The following is a 19,467-nucleotide window of genomic DNA, read 5'->3' as shown; positions in this document are numbered from 1 at the left end:
CATCATCAAAACCTCCAACATTTAGCCAAATTAGCCAACAGGGAGAAACAATAGGTGACATAATTAACAATGGGAATGCACATCTAGGAGGCACACAATGGGAGGGATGTACTTAACAGAAAGACACATAACACCTTAATAAACAGACTGTAGCAGGAGACCCCAGCATCAGGGTGCTTGTGCTGATTATATTACCATCTGTGCTGAGTCTCACAGTCTAAAGCAGTCATTGCTGGTTTGGGCATAGAGACCTCAAATATGTATCTGGGTCCTCCAGTACTCAGAGTCGGTAGTCATGGACTTGAATCCAAAGTTAAATTATTCCAAATGTCCCCCAGACACACACCTCCCAAAGAATAGGGCCCCCCAAATGCCAGGGCCCATAGTCAGTATCAAGAGGCTAGCCTGCAGTCCCCTCCAAATGCCTCTGTCCTGGTCGGGTCTGTCACACTGGCTTTGGTTAGAGTTTCATGTTCTTATTGCTGTCTGTGTCCCTGCCTGAGAGATTTACCGTCTCTATTTATTCTGGTGACCATTGTCACAAGTGATGGGAAAGCAAATATTTTACAGCTATCTCTGGAGCAGGATTTGAAGAGAAATCTACCAATGGAAACACCCTAGACCTGGTCACTGATACCTGTATTAAAGGTGGGCCAGGAACATTATAAAATAAGTAACTGTGCATACATGCATCAGAAAGCCTGCACTGTACCAGAGACAGCAGTGGTCTGTATCTTGAATAGTTTCAGGAAAGTGTTATGCCACGTACGCATGACCGGACGTTCCGGCAGAATAAGTCGGATGGAATTATTCAGTCGGATAGTCCGATCGTGTGTGGGATAGTCTGATAGTTTTTCTTTAAAAAATTCAGACGGACCTAGAAATAGAATGTTTCAAATCTGTCCGACAGACTCAATTCCTATCGGGAAAACTGTTCGTCTGTATCCTGGACACAAGGGCAGCTATTGGCTACTGGCTATTGAACTTCCTTTTTTAGTCCCGTCATACGTCATTACGTACACCACGAATGGACTTTCGAACAGACTTTAGTCTGTTTGTTCGGGAAGTCCTTTGGACCTTTTCTGCCAGAAAGTCCAGTCGTGTGTATGCTAAAGTTAGCCTGTCATGTAGGTTGCTTTTGCTGAAAATGCTAGTTGTCCAAGTATCATGTTGATACTTTATAATACTTTGCTTTATTATGTTCTGAGAAATTTATTTGAGCAAGTATGCAAAGCAGATTCAGAGTGAATTCAGAACTCCGGATCTACATACAGTACTTGATCCAGGTGGTACTCAAAGTAGTAAAGCCAAAGGGTTGACATGACAGCTTCACAACTAGCATTTTTAGTAATGGTCATCTCCATAATTCTCTCATGTCAGGCTTCCTTTTAAAAATAATTCTATTTACATACACTCTGTTGAGTGCCGCTCTAGACTCCATTCTTCCTTCCCGGTCTGAAGTTGGACAGGTTCCAGACACAACAGCCAGGGCCATCTTTAAGGCAGGGCAAAAGGGGCAGCTGCCCTGGGCCTTGTCATTGTTGTGGGGCCCAAAGCAGCTGCCTCATACATGCCAGCTATCCCAGTTTAAATTCCCTTGTCCTTTGAAGTTTTAGTCCTGTGCTGTGTCCCAATATCTCAGTGTGAAGTGCTGGTACTAATGCTGCCCAGCTCTGCCTTATTATTGTGTACAGATGACTCACCTGCGAAACCTGTGTTTACATGCAAATAACCGGCATTCATATGTAAATAGCGGCAGCATTCATAAGTAAATAGATGCGGCCGGCGGCATTCATATGTAAGTAAAGGCGCCATTCATATGTATATCGTGCCCTCCTGCAGTGAGGAGATGATGTGCTGTAACCTCTAGCAACCAATCAGTGAGCAGTAATACTGTACAGAAATCTCTCGCATCCAGTTAACAAGCATAAATCATTTGCTGTAACCTCTAGCAACTAATCAGTGAGCCATAATGTGTGCTGTAACCTCTAGCAACCAGTCAGTAAGCATTAATGATATGCTGTAACCACTGGCAACCAATCGCAATTGCTGCCTGAGCTGATATAGTAAACTGATTTTAAGTCTAGCTGCTATTTATTGTATGTCTCAGAGCAGGTGGAGAGTGAAATTGAATGGGGGGGGGGGGTGCCCAGGGTCCAATCAATATTAAAGACGGCCCTGACAACAGCCCACCCTCATTTGCAAGAGCCTATCTTCAGTACTTAAGAAAATCTTCATTGCAGGTCCCACAGGCAGAAGGGCAGAGGCGGTTCTTTAACCACTTCCTGACTTTTGGTGGTTGAACCAGGATGATGCCTGCAGGCATCACCCCGGTTTCGTTTTTTAGAGCTGGCAGTCAGCTCTCTTGTAATAGCAATCGGAGTGACTTACTAGCCGCTCAATTGCCATAACAAGTAGTGGGAAGGCATGCCCCCCTCCCCCTCCACCACCTTCTGTGGTTCTCTTGGGCTCTTCCATCCCACCAGGAAATCCCAGCCAGCTCATCCGCCAGCTGACCGGACAGCCAAGAAAAGCTGAGATCGGCTTTGATCAGTTGTTGGTAAAAGTAAACTGGAAGCAATGACATGACATCACTTTCAGTTTATTCGGAAACCATCGGCGCCAGTTTTAAAAAATCGAAACCATTCAAAAACACAGATTTTGGAGCTTTGAATGCTTTTAAGTGCAGAGGAGGGATTGGGGTCTTACAGATCCCAGATCTCTCCATAAAGAGTACCTGTCACATGCCTATTGCTGTCAAAAGGATGTTTACATTCCTTGTGACAGTAAAAAAAAAAGTGATAAAAAAAAAAAAAAACTAGAGAAACAGTGTGAAAAAAACTGAATTAATAATTAAAAAATATATATAATTTTAAAGTGCCCCCGTCCTCCCGTGCTCGTGCACAAAGGCGAATGCACATGTCTGTCCCGCATGCACGCAAACAGCGATCATCCCACACATGTGAGGTATCACCATGATCCTCAGATCATGGGGACTGCAGTAATTCTATATATGGCACCTGGACGAATCATGTCTCAGGGTCTGATGAGAAAGCCAAAGCTGTTCACTGTGAATGGCTGCAGCTTCCTCATCAGACCCTGAGACAAATAGGGTATACCACCGCTGGGGTGGGACAAATTTAGATGGGGGGGGGGGGCCTGATTTAGTATTGTTTAGGGTAGCACAAAACCAAAATGCACCATTGCATACAGTTATTCTTTATTTGACCCGACCCCCACTATATACTATATACCTATCTATACTCCTGCCAGCTCTACATTGTACTACCCATGAAGAGGAGCCAAATGGCAAATCTTCCTCATCCCTTACTTCCTTTATTCAGTCCAATGGAAAGTATGTTTATAATGCAAAGGTAAATGAATGGATTATTTTATAAAAGCAAAGCATTGATGGGCTGTTAGTAAGAACCAAGTAATGCATTTGGTATGACTTTATATATGGAATGTTTCATGTAGCATTGGTAGATGCAGTAAGTTCTTGATCTTGAGATGTATGTTAGCGAAACATAGTCACCTATATACTGTATACCTCTATTAGGTTTGAAAGATTTACTATATAGTTTGTGGACATACATCCCATTAATTATTTAGGGTGGTTTCATAAAGGCAATGCATGAAGTAATGGTGGTTACTAGAATGTCGTAATTTATAGCATTCAATCAGAGTGTACTATACGGTACTTAGATGGGCCTGATTCATGAGTACCACTGTTCCTCTTTTGGAAAACAAATCCGGTCCATCCTTTCTCCTAAAGCCCCATGCACACGATCAGAAATTTTGCCAGCCAAAGTCGGATGTGAGCTTTTGTTTAGAAATTGCGACCGTGTGTATGCTCCATCGGACTTTTGCTGGCAGAATTCCAGCAAGCAAAAGATTGAGAGCAGGTTCTCTATTTTTCGGTCAGAAAAAGTTCCAATCTGATATTCCGCTCATCTGTACAAATTCCGACACGCAACATTCCTACGCATGCTCAGAAACAATTCAACGCATGCTGGGAAGCATTGAACTTCATTTTCTCGTCTTGTCATAGTGTTGTACGTCACCGCGTTCTTGACGGTCGAAAGTTCAGAGAACTTTTGTGTGAACGTGTGTATGCAAGTCAAGCTTGAGCGGAATTCCGTCGGACAAACCATCCAAGTTTTTTCTGATGGAATTTCTTATCGTGTGTATGGGCTATAAGCCGTTCTTTAGGTTCTATTGTAGAGACTTATATAAGTGAATGTACTAATATATTATCAAACATGTTAATGGGATAAACTTTTTTTCTGTCTTTATTGCAATGGTAATTGTCAAATACTATGATGTGAGCAGGATAGGAAATGCTAATAGATCCTCAGTGGGTTAAATTGAATATTATTACACATTAATTAATTCTTCACAGTCAGCCTGGCTAGCAGTGTGACATGGATTTGTCCCATTCCTAAATCATTTGTGCTAAAAAGTGTCCCTCTTTCCCACATCAGAAAGTTGGGAGGTCTGCTAATTGCTTGCTTGAGATTACTGTGCTTTGCATTTCATCATTGATCTTTTCCGTGCCTTTTTAAATGCTAGATTGTCTTCCATTTGAACAGTGTTCTCTGCAACGTATGAGAGGCAATGAGAATATCATGAAATTGGTCTCAGTTGTCATTACGTTAGGAATAGAATGCTTGACTGTCTGTTTATTATGGATTCCAGTCTATAAGAATATAGGTAGTATAAAGCAAAAAGTATTGATTTCCCGTTGTAGCTTTTACCCAAACATCACTAGGAATAGATGGCCTTATTCAGCAAGGGAGTAAAAATAACAGTGATGATGTGCAAACTATAGTAACCGACAGCAACCAATCAGAAATCCTTGAGCATTGTAAACTGCATATAACCATAGCTTTTCTACTGCATAATGACTGATCACATTGTGGGGACCACTAAACCTTGACCAAAATTACCCTACTCCGCTGGCAGTTAAATTTTTAGTGGTGATTTTAAACCTTTACTTTTCTTTAAAAAACAAGCACTTACCTGCTCCGTGTACTGGTTTTTGCACAGAGCAGCCCTGAACCCCCACTTTTGGGGTCCCCCACCAGAGCTCCTGGCTCCTTCGGTCTTCCGAGTACCTCCCCAAGCAAGCAGCTTGAGGTACATGTACCGGCTTGTTCCTGAGCCACCGTTGGCCATGTCCATAGACACAGACAGCGGGGGTTTGCCCCGGCCCCAGTCCCTTGCCATAGGATTTAAGTGACAGCAGCAGGTACCAATGGCTCCCACTGCTATCAATCTGCCCTGGGAGGAGGAAGAGAGTAGCTGCTCTTGTGCACAGCACTGGATCGAAATTGGGCTCATTTAAGTATAAGGGAGGCTGGGAGGGGGGGGGGGGGGGGTTTCTGGACAAAGAGGGTTGTTAACCTAATGCAGAGAATGCATTAAGGTAAGAAACCTTAAAGTGGATGTAAACCTCAATTTTTTTTATTAAAGACTCACATCTGTTAGGCTCCTTTCACACGGCAAGCCCACTCGGATCCGCCTGTCTGTTTTATCCGCTGACACACGTCTGCCATCTGATCTGCTAAAATCAGACGTATGGCGTTGCGTTCGCCATACATCTGGGTGGATCGGATGAGATCTGATGAAAGCAGACATGTCCGTTTTCATCCGATCTCTGCATAGGAATCAGCGGCGCTCTGATAGGTTCCTCTCCACTCAGTGAGCAGAGCCGGACCTGTCATCCACCTGTCATCCGCCACGTGTGAATGAGGCCTTACAGCAGAGGATGTAATTTCATCTGTGCCCAATCTTGCCATGAAGAGTTAATCCAGTTCCGAGCAATCCTCTTATTTTTTTTCAGTAAGATAAAACCAGACACACAGAGAAATAGTTATTCGTTTCTTCCCCCTTGCTGTGAGTGACAGGTGATTTCCTTATCTCATGCAGGAGTGTGAGAGAGGCATTCTGTGTACTTCACATCCCCCCTCCTTTTTTCCCCAGCTCTCCCAGGATTGGCTACTCCATACCTCAGCATAATTGGGCATGCTGAAGTCATGTGGTGACTTTCCTGGGTTTGGACTTGATGTTAGTGATCATGAGGCATAATCCATGAGACCAGCAGAAGTTCAGTGTAAGAAATATTGTGCCTGGCTAAGGGGAGTGTAGAGGTGGGCGGGGAGTCTGATATCACGACTCCACCCACCAAGCTCCGGACAACAGACCCACCCACAGAATCTGGAGTATTGCAGGGCTCCAGACAGCTAAAGGGGAGATATTTGACAGGTGAGGATGCATGCAGGAGGCATGTATATCCTTATAGATCAGCACTATGGAAGTAATTTAAAAATTATGAGAGTGGATTTACATCTACTTTAAGCTTTTAGAACCACTTAAAGTTTATGGATCAAGGGTGGGGTAACTGTAACTACTCAATGTGCAGGGAAAGCAACTATGAGGACACAGTTTGAATGCACTGTCCCTTTGTCCCTGTCTCTTCCTCATTGTATCTCATTTTGGTCTGATCCATCTAGTTGTATATAAAATGCACTTTTTATCTGTCAAAAAGTGTTTCCCAGTGCTAAACCTTTCATCCAATTTCTAAATTGCTGCATTTGTAATTTTCAAAAGACAGTATAAAGGAATAGTAGTGGTAAAAAATAAGCACTTGCGGGTTTAACTAATCATTTTTCTTTGTATAATTCTCCTTTAAGGGGGTGTGGCTGGGGGTGTTTTTGCTAATAGGTGTCCCTCATTCCCATCTCAAAAAGTTGGGAGGTATAAATGTTGACTATACAACATAATCACCATGACCCTTTAAAGTCAATCTGTGTCAAGACTATGGACATTTTTGTTTTACATTTTTCTTTCAGTAGTAAATAGACTTTAAAATAAGCCCTCCCTTACCTCTGTAGCTGCAGGCGTTATGAAGCAATAATCCTCAACGTTCTAAGAAGAAACACTGAAGTCATTCAAGGTATTCTCTCAATAGCTCACCCTGCTCCCTTCCACTTTTCCAGCTGAGTGACTCTGCAATCTTCCAGCCTTCTAATCTAAAATGCAGATACAAAGTAGGATCCCTGGGAGAGATAGCAGGGTAAGGTGAGCAGCTGAGAGAAAACAACATGAATGACTTCTATACCTTGGCTATGAATTGCTCCAAAGTACCTGCTACTAAAAAAACTTTTAAAGTTTATTTACTGGTGTTAAGAATATGTAAACATTTAAATGCCCTTAGCCTGGCTATAGATTGACTTTAACCAGATGTGTACAAATGAAGGTAAACTACCATAAAGCATTAGAAGTAAAAAAAAAGAACATAGCATAAATGGACAACTTGGGCTTTATATTTGATTGTTACATCTCCCCCAATGTAATATTGGCTGAGCATGGATGAGTATGGCTGGGTATTACCGAGTATGGCTGGGTATTACCGAGTATGGCTGGATATTACCGAGTATTGGCAGGGTATTGCAGAGTAAGTATTGGCAGGGTATTGCAGGGTATTGGCAGGGTATTGCAGAGTATTGGTAGGGTATTGCAGAGTAAGTATTGGCAGGGTATTGCAGAGTATTGGCAGAGTAAGTATTGACAGGGTATTGCAGAGTATTGGCAGAGTATTGGCAGATTAAGTATTGGTAGGGTATTGCAGAGTATTGGCAGGGTATTGCAGAGTATTGGCAGGGTATTGGCAGGTAAAGTATTGGCAGGGTGTTGCAGAGTATTGGCAGGGTATTGCAGAGTATTGGCAGGGTATTGGCTGGTAAAGTATTGGCAGGGTACTGCAGAGTATTGGCAGGGTATTGCAGAGTATTGGCAGGGAATTGCAGAGTATTGGTAGGGTATGGAGGGATGGCTGTGACTGCACTTGTGGGCTCTACAGATGCAGCCCACATCGCTGCTCCCATCCGATCTCTCCCCTCCACTGTACAGACCAGTACAGAGAGGGGAGAGAGGAACCAGCGTCGTCATGACGCCAGTTTGTTTACAAGTGATCTCTCCGAAATGACAGAGTGATCACATTGTAAACACCGACGGGTGCACCAAGATGGCCGCCGCTCCGGAACTAGGCCAAAACTGCGGCCTTTCCTAAGGCCAAGACCGCGGAGCGCTCCGCTGAGCACTCCGTGTGCCGATCCGAGTGGGGTGACCCGTTTCGGATCACGGATCGGTGCCGATCCGTTGCTCCCCTACTTGTTACTGTCTTTTACTACAATATTTTTACTTTCAAAGATTTTATTGAGTTTACAAGAAACAAAATACATTCTTAGCATGACAGGCGTTGGAGGAATAGTACAAAGCCAAAAAACAAAGAACTGACAGATCAAATGAAAACTGTATGGCTGAGTTCTAAAAAAACTGTTGGAATTCTATCCGCCCCAGCCCTCCAGACTCGCCCCAGCTCTCCAACTGGAAATACATCAGGGACCTACAGGGCCACACCTGCACCCCTAATGGGAGTTACTACAATATTTTTATCTCAGGTCTATTTACAGGGCTTGGTATAGGTAAGTTGGTAGAATATATAATGTTGATAATTCTAGAATAAGGAGTAAGGGCTCTTTCACATGGGTGGACTCCACCTGCTTAGTGCGCAATCTGTTCTCTGATCTCCACTGAGCAGGCGGATGACAGGTCCGTGTCTGCTCCATTTATGCAGTGTGGACACTTTCCTCTATGGGTGGTCGGATGGAAACGGACCACCTGTCCATTTACATCTGACTGTCATCCGATCTGATCTGCTAGACAGATCCCCCACCCTACTGCTTTTAGTGGATAGGATCAGATCTGATGTTGGCAGGTGTAAATGGACACATGTCCGTTTACATCTACTGATCCATAGAGAGCAGTGGATGATCCAATAAGGCCCGTCCTAAAAAAATGACAGGCGGACCTGCTCAGTCCTCCTGTGTGAAAGAGCCTTACGTCTATAATTATTTCCTCAAAATCAGTCTGTCAATATAAGTGTGTGATTAAAAACATTATATAATATGTTTCATCTTGGTTTGCAGACTCTGTTTTTACGTTTATAATTTTTTTTCATACAGGGATTTTTGTCCAGAGCTGCCATAAACCCACCATCTCCTTGAGGGCTATCACAAGAGAAAGATCAACCATGGCATACCTCCTGAAAATTGGATTTGTTCTAGTGGTCTATGTCCTGGCTTCTGCCTCATCAAAAAAAACAGAAAATGGAACCTGTGATAATAGTAAAGATGCAACGTGTGAGCCAGGTATCTTGCTTCCAGTCTGGAGGCCCCACAATCCATCAACAGGAGACAAAGCTGCTCGTGCTGTTGTTTATTTTGTAGCCATGCTTTACCTCTTCCTGGGAGTGTCCATCATTGCTGACCGATTCATGGCATCCATTGAAGTTATTACCTCTCAAGAGAAGGAGATTACTCTTACCAAGCCAAATGGGGAAACCAGTGTGGCCACTGTCCGAATATGGAATGAAACAGTTTCTAACCTAACGCTGATGGCTCTAGGTTCCTCTGCTCCAGAAATCCTTCTTTCTGTCATTGAAGTGTGTGGACACAATTTCCAGGCTGGAGAGCTAGGACCAGGAACAATTGTAGGTTCTGCTGCCTTTAATATGTTTGTCATTATCGCTATTTGTGTCTACGTCATACCCAATGGTGAATCAAGAAAGATCAAGCACCCAAGAGTTTTTTTTGTCACTGCCACCTGGAGCATCTTTGCCTATATATGGCTGTATCTCATCCTTGCTGTGATTTCCCCAAACTGTGTTCAGGTCTGGGAGGGACTGGTCACCCTCTTATTTTTTCCAGCCTGTGTACTCTTTGCCTGGGTTGCAGACAAACGACTCCTCTTCTACAAATATGTTTACAAGAGATACAGAGCAGATAAGAGAAGAGGTATCATTATCGAGACAGAGGGCGAATTTCCCAAAAGCATTGAGATGGATGGAAAACTGGGGTCTGGGGCAGTGGTGGCACCAGAAATGAAGGACCCGGTAGACGAAGACAGTGCAGCTGCTGCTGCTGCTGAAGCCAAGGAACTTGATGAAAGCCGCAAAGAGGTGATTCGCATTCTAAAAGAACTGAAGCAGAAGTACCCTGAGCGGGAGTTGGATCAGCTTGTTGAAATGGCCAATTACTATGCCTTGTTGCACCAACAGAAGAGCAGAGCATTCTACCGTATTCAAGCCACACGTATGATGATTGGGGCAGGCAACGTGCTGAAAAAACATGCAGCTGATCATAGCAAAAAGCCAGCTAACCTACAGGAGGTGACTTCTGAAGCTGGGGAAGAAAACACTAGCAAGATCTTCTTCCAGCCCTGCAATTACCAGTGTCTAGAGAACTGTGGCTTTGTTACACTCAATGTTGCCTGCCAAGGAGGAGATGGCATAAGCACTTTCTATGTGGACTACAAGACAGAGGATGGTTCAGCCAATGCTGGTTCAGACTTCGAATATAGTGAAGGAACACTGATTTTTAAACCTGGTGAGACCCAAAAAGAAATTAAAATTGGTATAATTGATGATGACATCTTTGAGGAAGATGAACATTTCTTTGTACGTCTAATGAACTTGAGGGTGGGAGACGCAGAAGGAATGTTTGAACCAGATGGGGAAGGACGCCCCAAGGCACGCTTGGTCTCACCGCTCATTGCTACGGTGACTATTCTGGATGATGATCATGCTGGAATATTTACTTTTGAGGAGAAACTGGTTCGTGTCAGTGAAAGTGTTGGGGTTCTGGAGGTACGAGTGCTGAGGAACTCAGGGGCAAGAGGGACTGTGATTATACCATATCGAACAGTAGAGGGTACAGCTCGGGGAGGAGGTATTGACTTTGAAGATGCTTATGGAGAACTGGAGTTCCTGAATGATGAAACTGTGTAAGTACCACAATCAATGTACAATTTATTTTATTTATTTATTTTCAAGCAGGCCAGACTGGCCTCTAGTCAGCAATGTCATGTGCGAACAAGTGTATTTGAGTATTGTACTACTTTAGTACTATAATACTATGCCATTTTGTTCAAGGATTGGTCCATCAAACTGCAAGCTGCTTATTCATTATCTTTAATATGTTTTTTTCTAACCACATACAATATGCAGATTTTTTAGCTGTATTTAGGCATTTTATGTCTGAATTATGTCTGAAGGATTCACATACGCTCTCAGCCCCCCTCACACCTGTATACCCTCAGCCCCCTCACACCTGTACACTCTCAGCCCCCCTCACACTAGTACACTTTCATCCCCCTTCACACCTGTACGCTTTCAGCCCCATTACACTTGTACGCTCTCAGCCCCCTCACACCTGTACACTCTCAGCCCCCCTCACACTAGTACGCTTTCAGCCCCCTTCACACCTGTACGCTCTCAGCCCCATTACACTTGTACGCTCTCAGCCCCCTTCACACCTGTACGCTCTCAGCCCCCCTCACACCAGTACGCTTTCGGCCCCCCTCACACTAGTACGCTCTCATCCCCCCTCACTCCTGTTAGCTCTCAGCCCCCTCACACTTTTATGCTCTCAACCCCCCTCACACCTCTACATTCTCAGCCCCCCTTACACCGGTACGCTCTCAGCCCCTCTCACACTTCTACGCTCTCAGCCCCCTCACACCTGTACGCTCTCAGCCCCATCACACCTGTATGCTCCCAGCACATGTACACACACAGAGACATGTACACACACACAGACATGTACACACACAGAGACATGCACACACACAGAGGCATGTACACACACAAGACATGTACACACACAGAGAAATGTACACACACAGGCATGTACACAGACACACACACAGACCCCCCCTGCACAACATCCCTTACTTGCAAGGTGGTTCTAGTCCCAGCTCTTGTTTCCACATGCAGAGGGGTACACATGCAGGAAATGGGCAGAGATGGCAGCAAAGAGCCCGATATCATCTCAATAATAGAGAAGGAGCCTGCCGACTCACACATATACAGGAGCATCCATGGAGCTCCTCTGCACCCGTCCCTATCTTCTCACATCCCTGCCAGTCGGCCGGGTCCGTCCAGACGCTGGGACCCCTTAAAAGTTTATGGGCTGTACCCCCCTGAAGTCTAACTTGCTGCAAATTTTCACTGGCAAGTTGTCGACTTGCAGAGCACTTGAAGCACAAATTCTAGTTGTCACTTTTCCTATTTGTAGCAAATTTGCATGGCAAGTCTCTAGCAAGAGCAAAGTTGCAGTGGTGAATCTACAGCAAGAGCCTTGCAAGTCTACAGCATGAAAATTCAGCCACAGTGCCCCCTGTGGTGGGATGACTATTACACAACATAACTGAACCAGAACTTGGAGCAGACTTGCAGAATGTTTGCAAAGAAAGTTGATCTGGAGTCACACAATGCGGATTTGCTGTAATTGTGCAACAAATTTGTGAAGCCTGGCGAGTCTAGCGATAGCTTAGCAAGTCATTTTCAAACTTGCAGCACAATTGCTTGCTATCTGGGAAGGGGATCAGGGCAAAACTGACATACCACAGAGCCCAGGGCTTCAGCACAAAGACACTTAACAGGAAAACTAACCTGGTGGTGAGCAGGCACCAATTAAATACCAATGGCAGTGGCACTTAACCATCTTATTTAGTGTACTTTAGAGACGCTGTCAGCAACTTAATAAGGTTGCAAGGAAAAGCACAGAAAGGTCAAGTATTTTAAATGCTTACTTGCAGTGTTTTTCCTTTCTGTAATTTTTTATTCATTTGAAATGTGCTTTTAAACTCATTAGAAAATATGACTACTTCAGGAGAATCAATTCCCTAGCATAGCCCCCTCCCTTTTTGTACATCAAAACTCTCCCCTCTTCTGAGAGTATCTAATTATTCTCTGAGCTGGCCCAACTCCTCCACCCCTCCCCTCTCCTCCACACAAAACCTTTTGTGTATCTGCTGATGGAGTGGATGGGAATACTATAGAGTGTCATTTGAGTGACAGATCAGAATCCGCTTACATCACATCCAAGATGGTGGTGCCTAGAAATTCTGAACAAGGGAGGCACTTACAGGTAAATAACGCACAAAACATATTAAATGCAATATCATCTTGCGGAACAATTTTCTTTGAAATAGTCTGATAACAAGGTCTCTGTTAGGCCCCTTTCACATGTGCAGCATAATTTTTTGGCCTTTTAAAAAAGAGATTCACAATTGATCTCTTCTCAGACGGTTGAACAGCCATTTTTAGGGTGTTCAGCAAAACAATGCTGCCACCTCTTGGCCGCTTCACAATGCAAGCCATCAGCCACTACTGTATTAATTAGTGTTAAGCTTTGGTTTGGTCTAAATTTGGGTTTGACCAAACCAGGAAGGCAGTTGTCATTTTTGGGTCAATGAGCTGTGGTCGGGACATTGCATGAACACAATGGAGCAATGATGCTCAAAACAGCAGTGTCCTAATATGGACAAATGAGGTCAATGATTTTGACCTCATATGAATATATAAATTGTCGGGGCCAAATCCAAGCTCATCCCTAGCAGAAATCTCTGGACTAGGTACCAGCTGTGGGAGATTGTGGGCTTAGTCTTTTCACAGCAGAGGAGGGACCGGGCTAAACGGCTAGGAGGGCTGCATGACATAGAAGGTACTGTGGCTTCTGTGCTGTCTCTCGCTCTCCCCATAGGAATGTCCATAATTTGGGCTTTTGCCAGGGGTGGAGCTACAGACAGCGCTGACTGGGACATGTGCTATGTGCATTGTGTCCCCTGTGGAATTCACCAAGCCTTTTTTTAAATTCCGGTGAGAGTTCTGCTTTACTCCACACAGCCAGATGTAATCAGAAGTCAGAGGGCCACAGTGGGGCAACATAACTAAGGCACAGACTGTTATTTATCTATTTATTTTGTCCAGCGTTTTAAATGAAACATAACAGTGACAACTTACAAAAAATTTGGTATAGTTGTCCTTTAAGATCTCAGAGGTTGTGTGCGAACAAAGCATCTATAATATTAAGGGCCATTTCACACTGCTCTGCTAAAAAAACATGATAAAAACCCATATGCATTTTTAATGTATTTTTCGGTGCGTTTTCTGGTTGTCTGACTCCCAGCATGCACCTGTGAAACGTGGACAAAAGCACACCAAAAACGCAAATGTGTTTTGTTTTTGTGGTGTTTTCCAGTGATTGCACCGGGAGGTGCATTTTTGGTGTGCTTTTTAAACAGGGCACCAAAGATGCAGCATGCAGGACTATTAAAAATGAACTGCACGTGCAGGACACTGGTGGGAAGAGTTCCTTGGCTTTAAAGGGAAATATTTTTATTGCATTTTTCTTGCGTTTTTAGCAGGATAAAATTGCCATAATAATGCATCAGTGTGAAAGGGCCCTAATCCAATCCTTGTGGTGCTATTATTCACATGAGAGTTGGAAAAAAAATTGTGCCTGTGTAATATTGACTGAGAGTTCAGGCAACAGTTTGATAGGGCAAGGGTCAATGATCAAAGAGTGTGTTTTAAAGGGTTGTCTGCTATTACTTTACATTTTGTTAATTGTGAGAGCATCCTCTTGAAGCATTCATCTGAACATGTCCTGGGCCTGTAAAAGAGCCAATTAATTACTGATACAAGCATACATTTTCATCCAAGTAAACATAACATAAAATTAAAATTGTTATTAAAGCAGACAGCTAATAGGGCAGAGGAGAGCAGCCAAAACCTTAATAAGTCTGCAGGCCACTCGTTTTTAAAGAGAACTTTAAACCTCAATTAAAATTTTGCTAAAACGTAATGTTGTGCATTATCCGTTGATATATTAGAGGTTTTTCCCAAGAAAAATGCAATGCTTTACCTGGCATTTGTCATCGGTCTCACTGCTGCCTTTGTGCTCTGCTGCTAATGTAATGAGAACCTGCTAAGAGGAGCTCTTGGTGCCATGGTGACGTAATCAATCACTGCACCTACATTCAGAGCTGATCCTAGGATAATGGAGCTCCTGGGTTCTGGCCCACATCAAGAGTGCACATGTGGGATTATCAATAAGGTACATTGAAGAGAGACAGCGTGAGATTAGGCATGCATTTAACACTTCAGAGTTACTTTAATCTGAGTTTTAGGTATCATTCTAAAGCAGTGATTCTCAACCAGGGTTCAGTGGAACCCTAGGGTTCCACCAGAGGTTGCTAGGGGTTCCTTCAGCATTGGGAAATTTTTGCCTCTCAAATAAGTTGTGTAAGGACCATTCTTCCCACTGTCCATCACACTTATGTATCATGAGTTGTAGATTTCTAATTTTTAGCAGGGGTTCCCTGAGCCCGGAGAACTATTTCAAGGGTTCTTCTGTGTTGAAAAGGTTGAGAAAGGTGATTCTAAAGACTTATTTCACAGAGCATTCCATATGTGAGATGGGTGAGATGGCTTCCCCAAATTTCTACTATAGAACCTCTATTCTTTCTGCTTGCTGTATCACCAGTAAAGCTATCCATTTATATAAAGAAAGCCATGGATTCCCCCATCCACATTAAGCAGCCTGGATAGACTAATCTCTCACTGCCAGCTATTGTATTCTGACACCCGCAGCTTTGAAAATACCCATACAGAGACTGCAGCTGCCTTTTTTTCGACTGGTTCCAGGAACACCCACTGCTTGAATTGTGTGAATTAGCCAAAAATTGGAGCTGTGTATGGGCAGCTTAGGATTTAGCCTTCCAGTGCAGATGTGAATTTTTCTAACTTGATTGGAAATGTCACAGAGGGTGTACAGGGTCAGTGCCAACAGCAAATTCAGCAAAGCTTAAAGAGGTTGTAACCCTAAAAATAAATAAATAATAATAAAAAGATCCTTTTCCTATAAAGCATGTTAAGCTGCATAGTACTTGTGCAGTGTCATTTGTCCTTTCCTATGCTGTATGCTAGTGTCCCCCCTAGGTGTGCTGACGAGGGTAGGCATGGCTTCTGATCCATGATACTGTGGTCAGCTTAGGTGCTCTGTCATCCTGATCTCCTCCTCCCTCCCTGCTGTCAGCTCCTGTGTGTGAGCCGACCGACAAACCCACCCCTCCCCTCCTGCTGCAATTCCGAGTGGCAGTAAAGTTAGTGCTCACAATTACTACCAGCCTCTTTACTATAGCAAAATATACTACACAGTGTGTGTTTTTTTATTTTTATTCTGCAGCTAAATACTTAATTTCACATCGCTGATGTTCAATCACATGACCGCCTGTCTGACATCAGAGGGGGATGTCAGCTCCTCCCTCTATAATCCTTAGACAATAACCACATTTTTAATGCCCTGTGTGTATGTGGCCTAAGTGTTACATTTGCACAGTCCCTCCAATATAAAGTATAACCGCTCAACCTTTTCCCACTAAAGTGCTGCTTCAATACCTGATGCTGTCTATCAAAAGTGCAAAAGCAGTGTGGGATCGAGTGCGAAACAATCATATGTTAGTCTCTCTCCCCATTTAATTCACTGTCTCACCTGTTTAACAATCCCGCTTTTCCACTGGACCAAGACCCATAGGCTTTTCTTTGGTGGCTGAATAAAGGCCTATATAGAATTGGCCACTTTTTGACCCCTTGTGGCCCTTCCACTCTGGCACACTGCCGGCCAAAGTTGAAAATGCGACCCTCTTAAATATTTATGTAGCACTGACCCCCGAAGGAGCTGCTGGTTTGATTGGGCTTACCGTTACCTTCTTCTCCTCGATTTGTGTCTAGGGGTTTCCCGTGGTAGATGGCCCAGTAACTTGAGAGACCGACTACAGATCCGCTTAAAGGAATTTTTATTGCAAAAACTTAGACAACAAACAGTCTCTTAAAATAGGATCAGAGGGTTAGGATGGAAGTTCATGTACTCTTAGTGTCAAAGTCAATAATGAAGGACTTACTTACTTTGACTAAATCCAGAGAATAGCCATTCACAACTGGATGTTCACTCAAGTTGGACAGTCCCTCTCTCACAAGACCTAGCAGCCAACAAGGTGCTTTACTCAGGAACAAGTCTCTGCCACAGACGTTGTTGTAGAACGTACAGGAATACATCTCTGCCACAGACGGTGTTGTAGAACTTTCAGGAAACTAAAACTTGTGGAACACTCGTGTGATACCTGGATCTTTCAGCCAGCTTGGCGATACCCACGAAACAGGATTCACTTAGGTACTTCAGCCCCACCAGGCTCATGCTAAGAAGCCAACCTGTACGTAGCCTTCTGCTGAAGAGTCCTCCCCTGGATAGCTACGAAGTTACTGGGCCTCTCCAACTATCGGAGACGGCATCGGACCACCATGGAATCCTTCTTTAGTTTCCTTGCCTCAGGCTAGCCAGCCCCGAGACATAAAGTCGGGTGGATCTGCAGCCCAGGCCATAGCCTTCCTGGGGGCTGGTCAGGAGGACCAGGACCATGGAGTCAGAACGTACTTCTGGACTGGAACTCTGAACCACGTGACATCTGCATCTTAAGTACCCTCTCCCAGAAAGCACAGCAAGAGTGACACTCCCACTGGGCAGGCTCCGAGAGAGAGTAAACTTAAAGCACCCAACTAGACCGTGGTTCCATGCCCGCCAGAATGCCCCCTGTGGCCAGGCTGAACATCCTATAGTCCAGTCAGACTGATGCTGAGGTCCAAATTTAGAACAATTATACCCAAACCAAACTGCAGTTCAGGAGTAACCTTAACTTTCAAAAACACAGCGCGTGCTCTTCAGGAGCCGGCGCTACATTTAGATGTCATCAAATGTCCTCCTTCTTTCATTCCTTGGGACCGTTGGTTTTTAAAGACCCCAAGGTTACCCCCCATGAAACTTGGTGTACCCAAGAGGCAGGGCACGGGGGGGGGGGGGATAATCTGTCATCTATAGGCTGCTGCTTGCCTCCTTACATGCGGCGTGGGATGCGGATTTGGTCTCTGAGAAAGACTTGGAGTACTGACACTCTTCCTTCTGCTTGGCATGTAAGGGATTAATGAATGTTTCCCTTATGGAAGCAAATATAAAGGTAATGACCAGATGGTACATGATCCCCTTCTGCCTATCGAGGCTTCCTAACCCCTGTGTTTCCATGGCTGTCAATCATTTGGTACTATGTATCATATCTTGTGGGAGTGCCTGAAGCTCTTGGGTTTTTGAAACAATGTCTTTGCCTTGATACGAAAAGTGTCGGGGATCCCGGTTTCCCAACAACCTTGTATTGCTTTATTGAATGAACCAGTAGGGAACCTACCTTGGTCCATGCAAAGACTAATCTTTTTCATGTTTCTACCTGCTAAATCAACCATAGCCCAGTTGTGGAAGAAATCTTCCATGTGTATGACTCTGTATAGATGAAAGGTATCTTGGATTATGTTCAGTGAACAACTCACAAGTGTGGTTAATGATACAACTCAACAATCTGAGGCCATCTGAAGCCCATGGGTTTATTATGTTCATATTAAACTCTAGGAGTCTAGGTCTTGTTCATCTTAATCCTATAGGAGCTCAACAAGGCCCCCTTCTCTCCGGGTACCCCTGTCTTTCCTCCATCATCTCTTGATGCTCTTCCTACATTTCCTCTTTCTTTTCTCTTTCTATCTTGTCTGGTTCACTCTACTACCAGGGATTAGCCCTACGTTTTGATGAGGCTATGAGCCCTGATGTTTCTTTTGTTCATTGGTTTACCCTATTGCAGTGATGGCAAACCTTGGCATCCCAGATGTTTTTGAATTACATTTCCCATGATGCTCAACTACACTGCAGAATACATGAGCATCATGGGAAATGTAGTTTTAAAACATCTGGGGTGCCAAGGTTCCCCATCACTGTCCTATTGCATGAACATTTATTACCAGCCAGCCCTTTTAATGACCGAAATACAACTGTACTTTGCGTATTGTCTAGCCCCCCTCTAGATGGTTACTGGTTGGACTTTAATTTTCGCATGTAAACTATCATGTTGTGGTCTTTACTATTGTTTCTGAGAATATGCATCATTTCTCTGGCTATTGTTATGTTTAATATGTTACCTCTTGACATATCATTTTTCAATAAAAAAACATTGAAAGCAAAAGAAGGGGATCCTATCCTCCAGTCCACGCCACCCTTTCCAAGACAGCCTTAGCAATGATAGAAACCGATAGCATTGCATAATGTCATATGATCATGGCCAGCCAATAATCATTGCCCGTGCTATGAAAAGTAGCCCAGTTGCATCCGAGCAATGAGTTTATTCCTTCCTCCTCCGCTCTCAAATGGAATAAATGTGCCAAGCGTTAATGTTTATAGTGAAGTCTGAAGATAGCTTTGCCTAGAGGCGGTTGGATTGTGCCTGAACTTCCAACAACCTTCCTGCCTATGCGCGCGGTAGTCCTAATTACTGTTCTATACCCACAGTTGACAGAACAGAAAAAGGAATGTGAATGAAAGACCAGAATTGCTTCATTTTGTATAAAAAGTTATGTGACTGTCATCTGGGGAAAAAAAAATGATGGCTGGGCCCGCTGACCTCATGAGTCCTAAACCCTTTACATATACTGTAACTACTCCCTAGATATTATGGTGACCAATGTCA

The 19,467-nt window shown here is 43.9% G+C and overlaps 1 protein-coding gene across 2 annotated transcripts in view; it reads left to right on the top strand.

Moving 5' to 3' along the window:
* The window catches only part of SLC8A2 (solute carrier family 8 member A2), a 321,980-nt gene that overhangs the window by 89,290 nt on the left and 213,223 nt on the right, over window positions 1-19,467 (top strand). For both annotated transcript variants that reach the window (XM_077480780.1, XM_077480773.1), the window contains exon 2: window positions 9,030-10,848. In XM_077480780.1, the coding sequence (XP_077336906.1) occupies window positions 9,098-10,848 (1,751 nt within the window). In that variant the 5' untranslated portion in view covers window positions 9,030-9,097. The remainder of the gene's footprint in view (window positions 1-9,029; window positions 10,849-19,467) is intronic.

The sequence above is a fragment of the Lithobates pipiens genome, unplaced genomic scaffold (assembly GCF_037356315.1).
Source record: "Lithobates pipiens isolate NorthernLeopardFrog02 unplaced genomic scaffold, aLitPip1_a1.2 Scaffold_1, whole genome shotgun sequence".
Taxonomy (NCBI): Eukaryota; Metazoa; Chordata; class Amphibia; order Anura; family Ranidae; genus Lithobates; species Lithobates pipiens.
The sequence above is the reverse complement of the archived record's forward strand: the minus strand, read 5'-3'. Positions and strand labels throughout refer to the sequence as shown.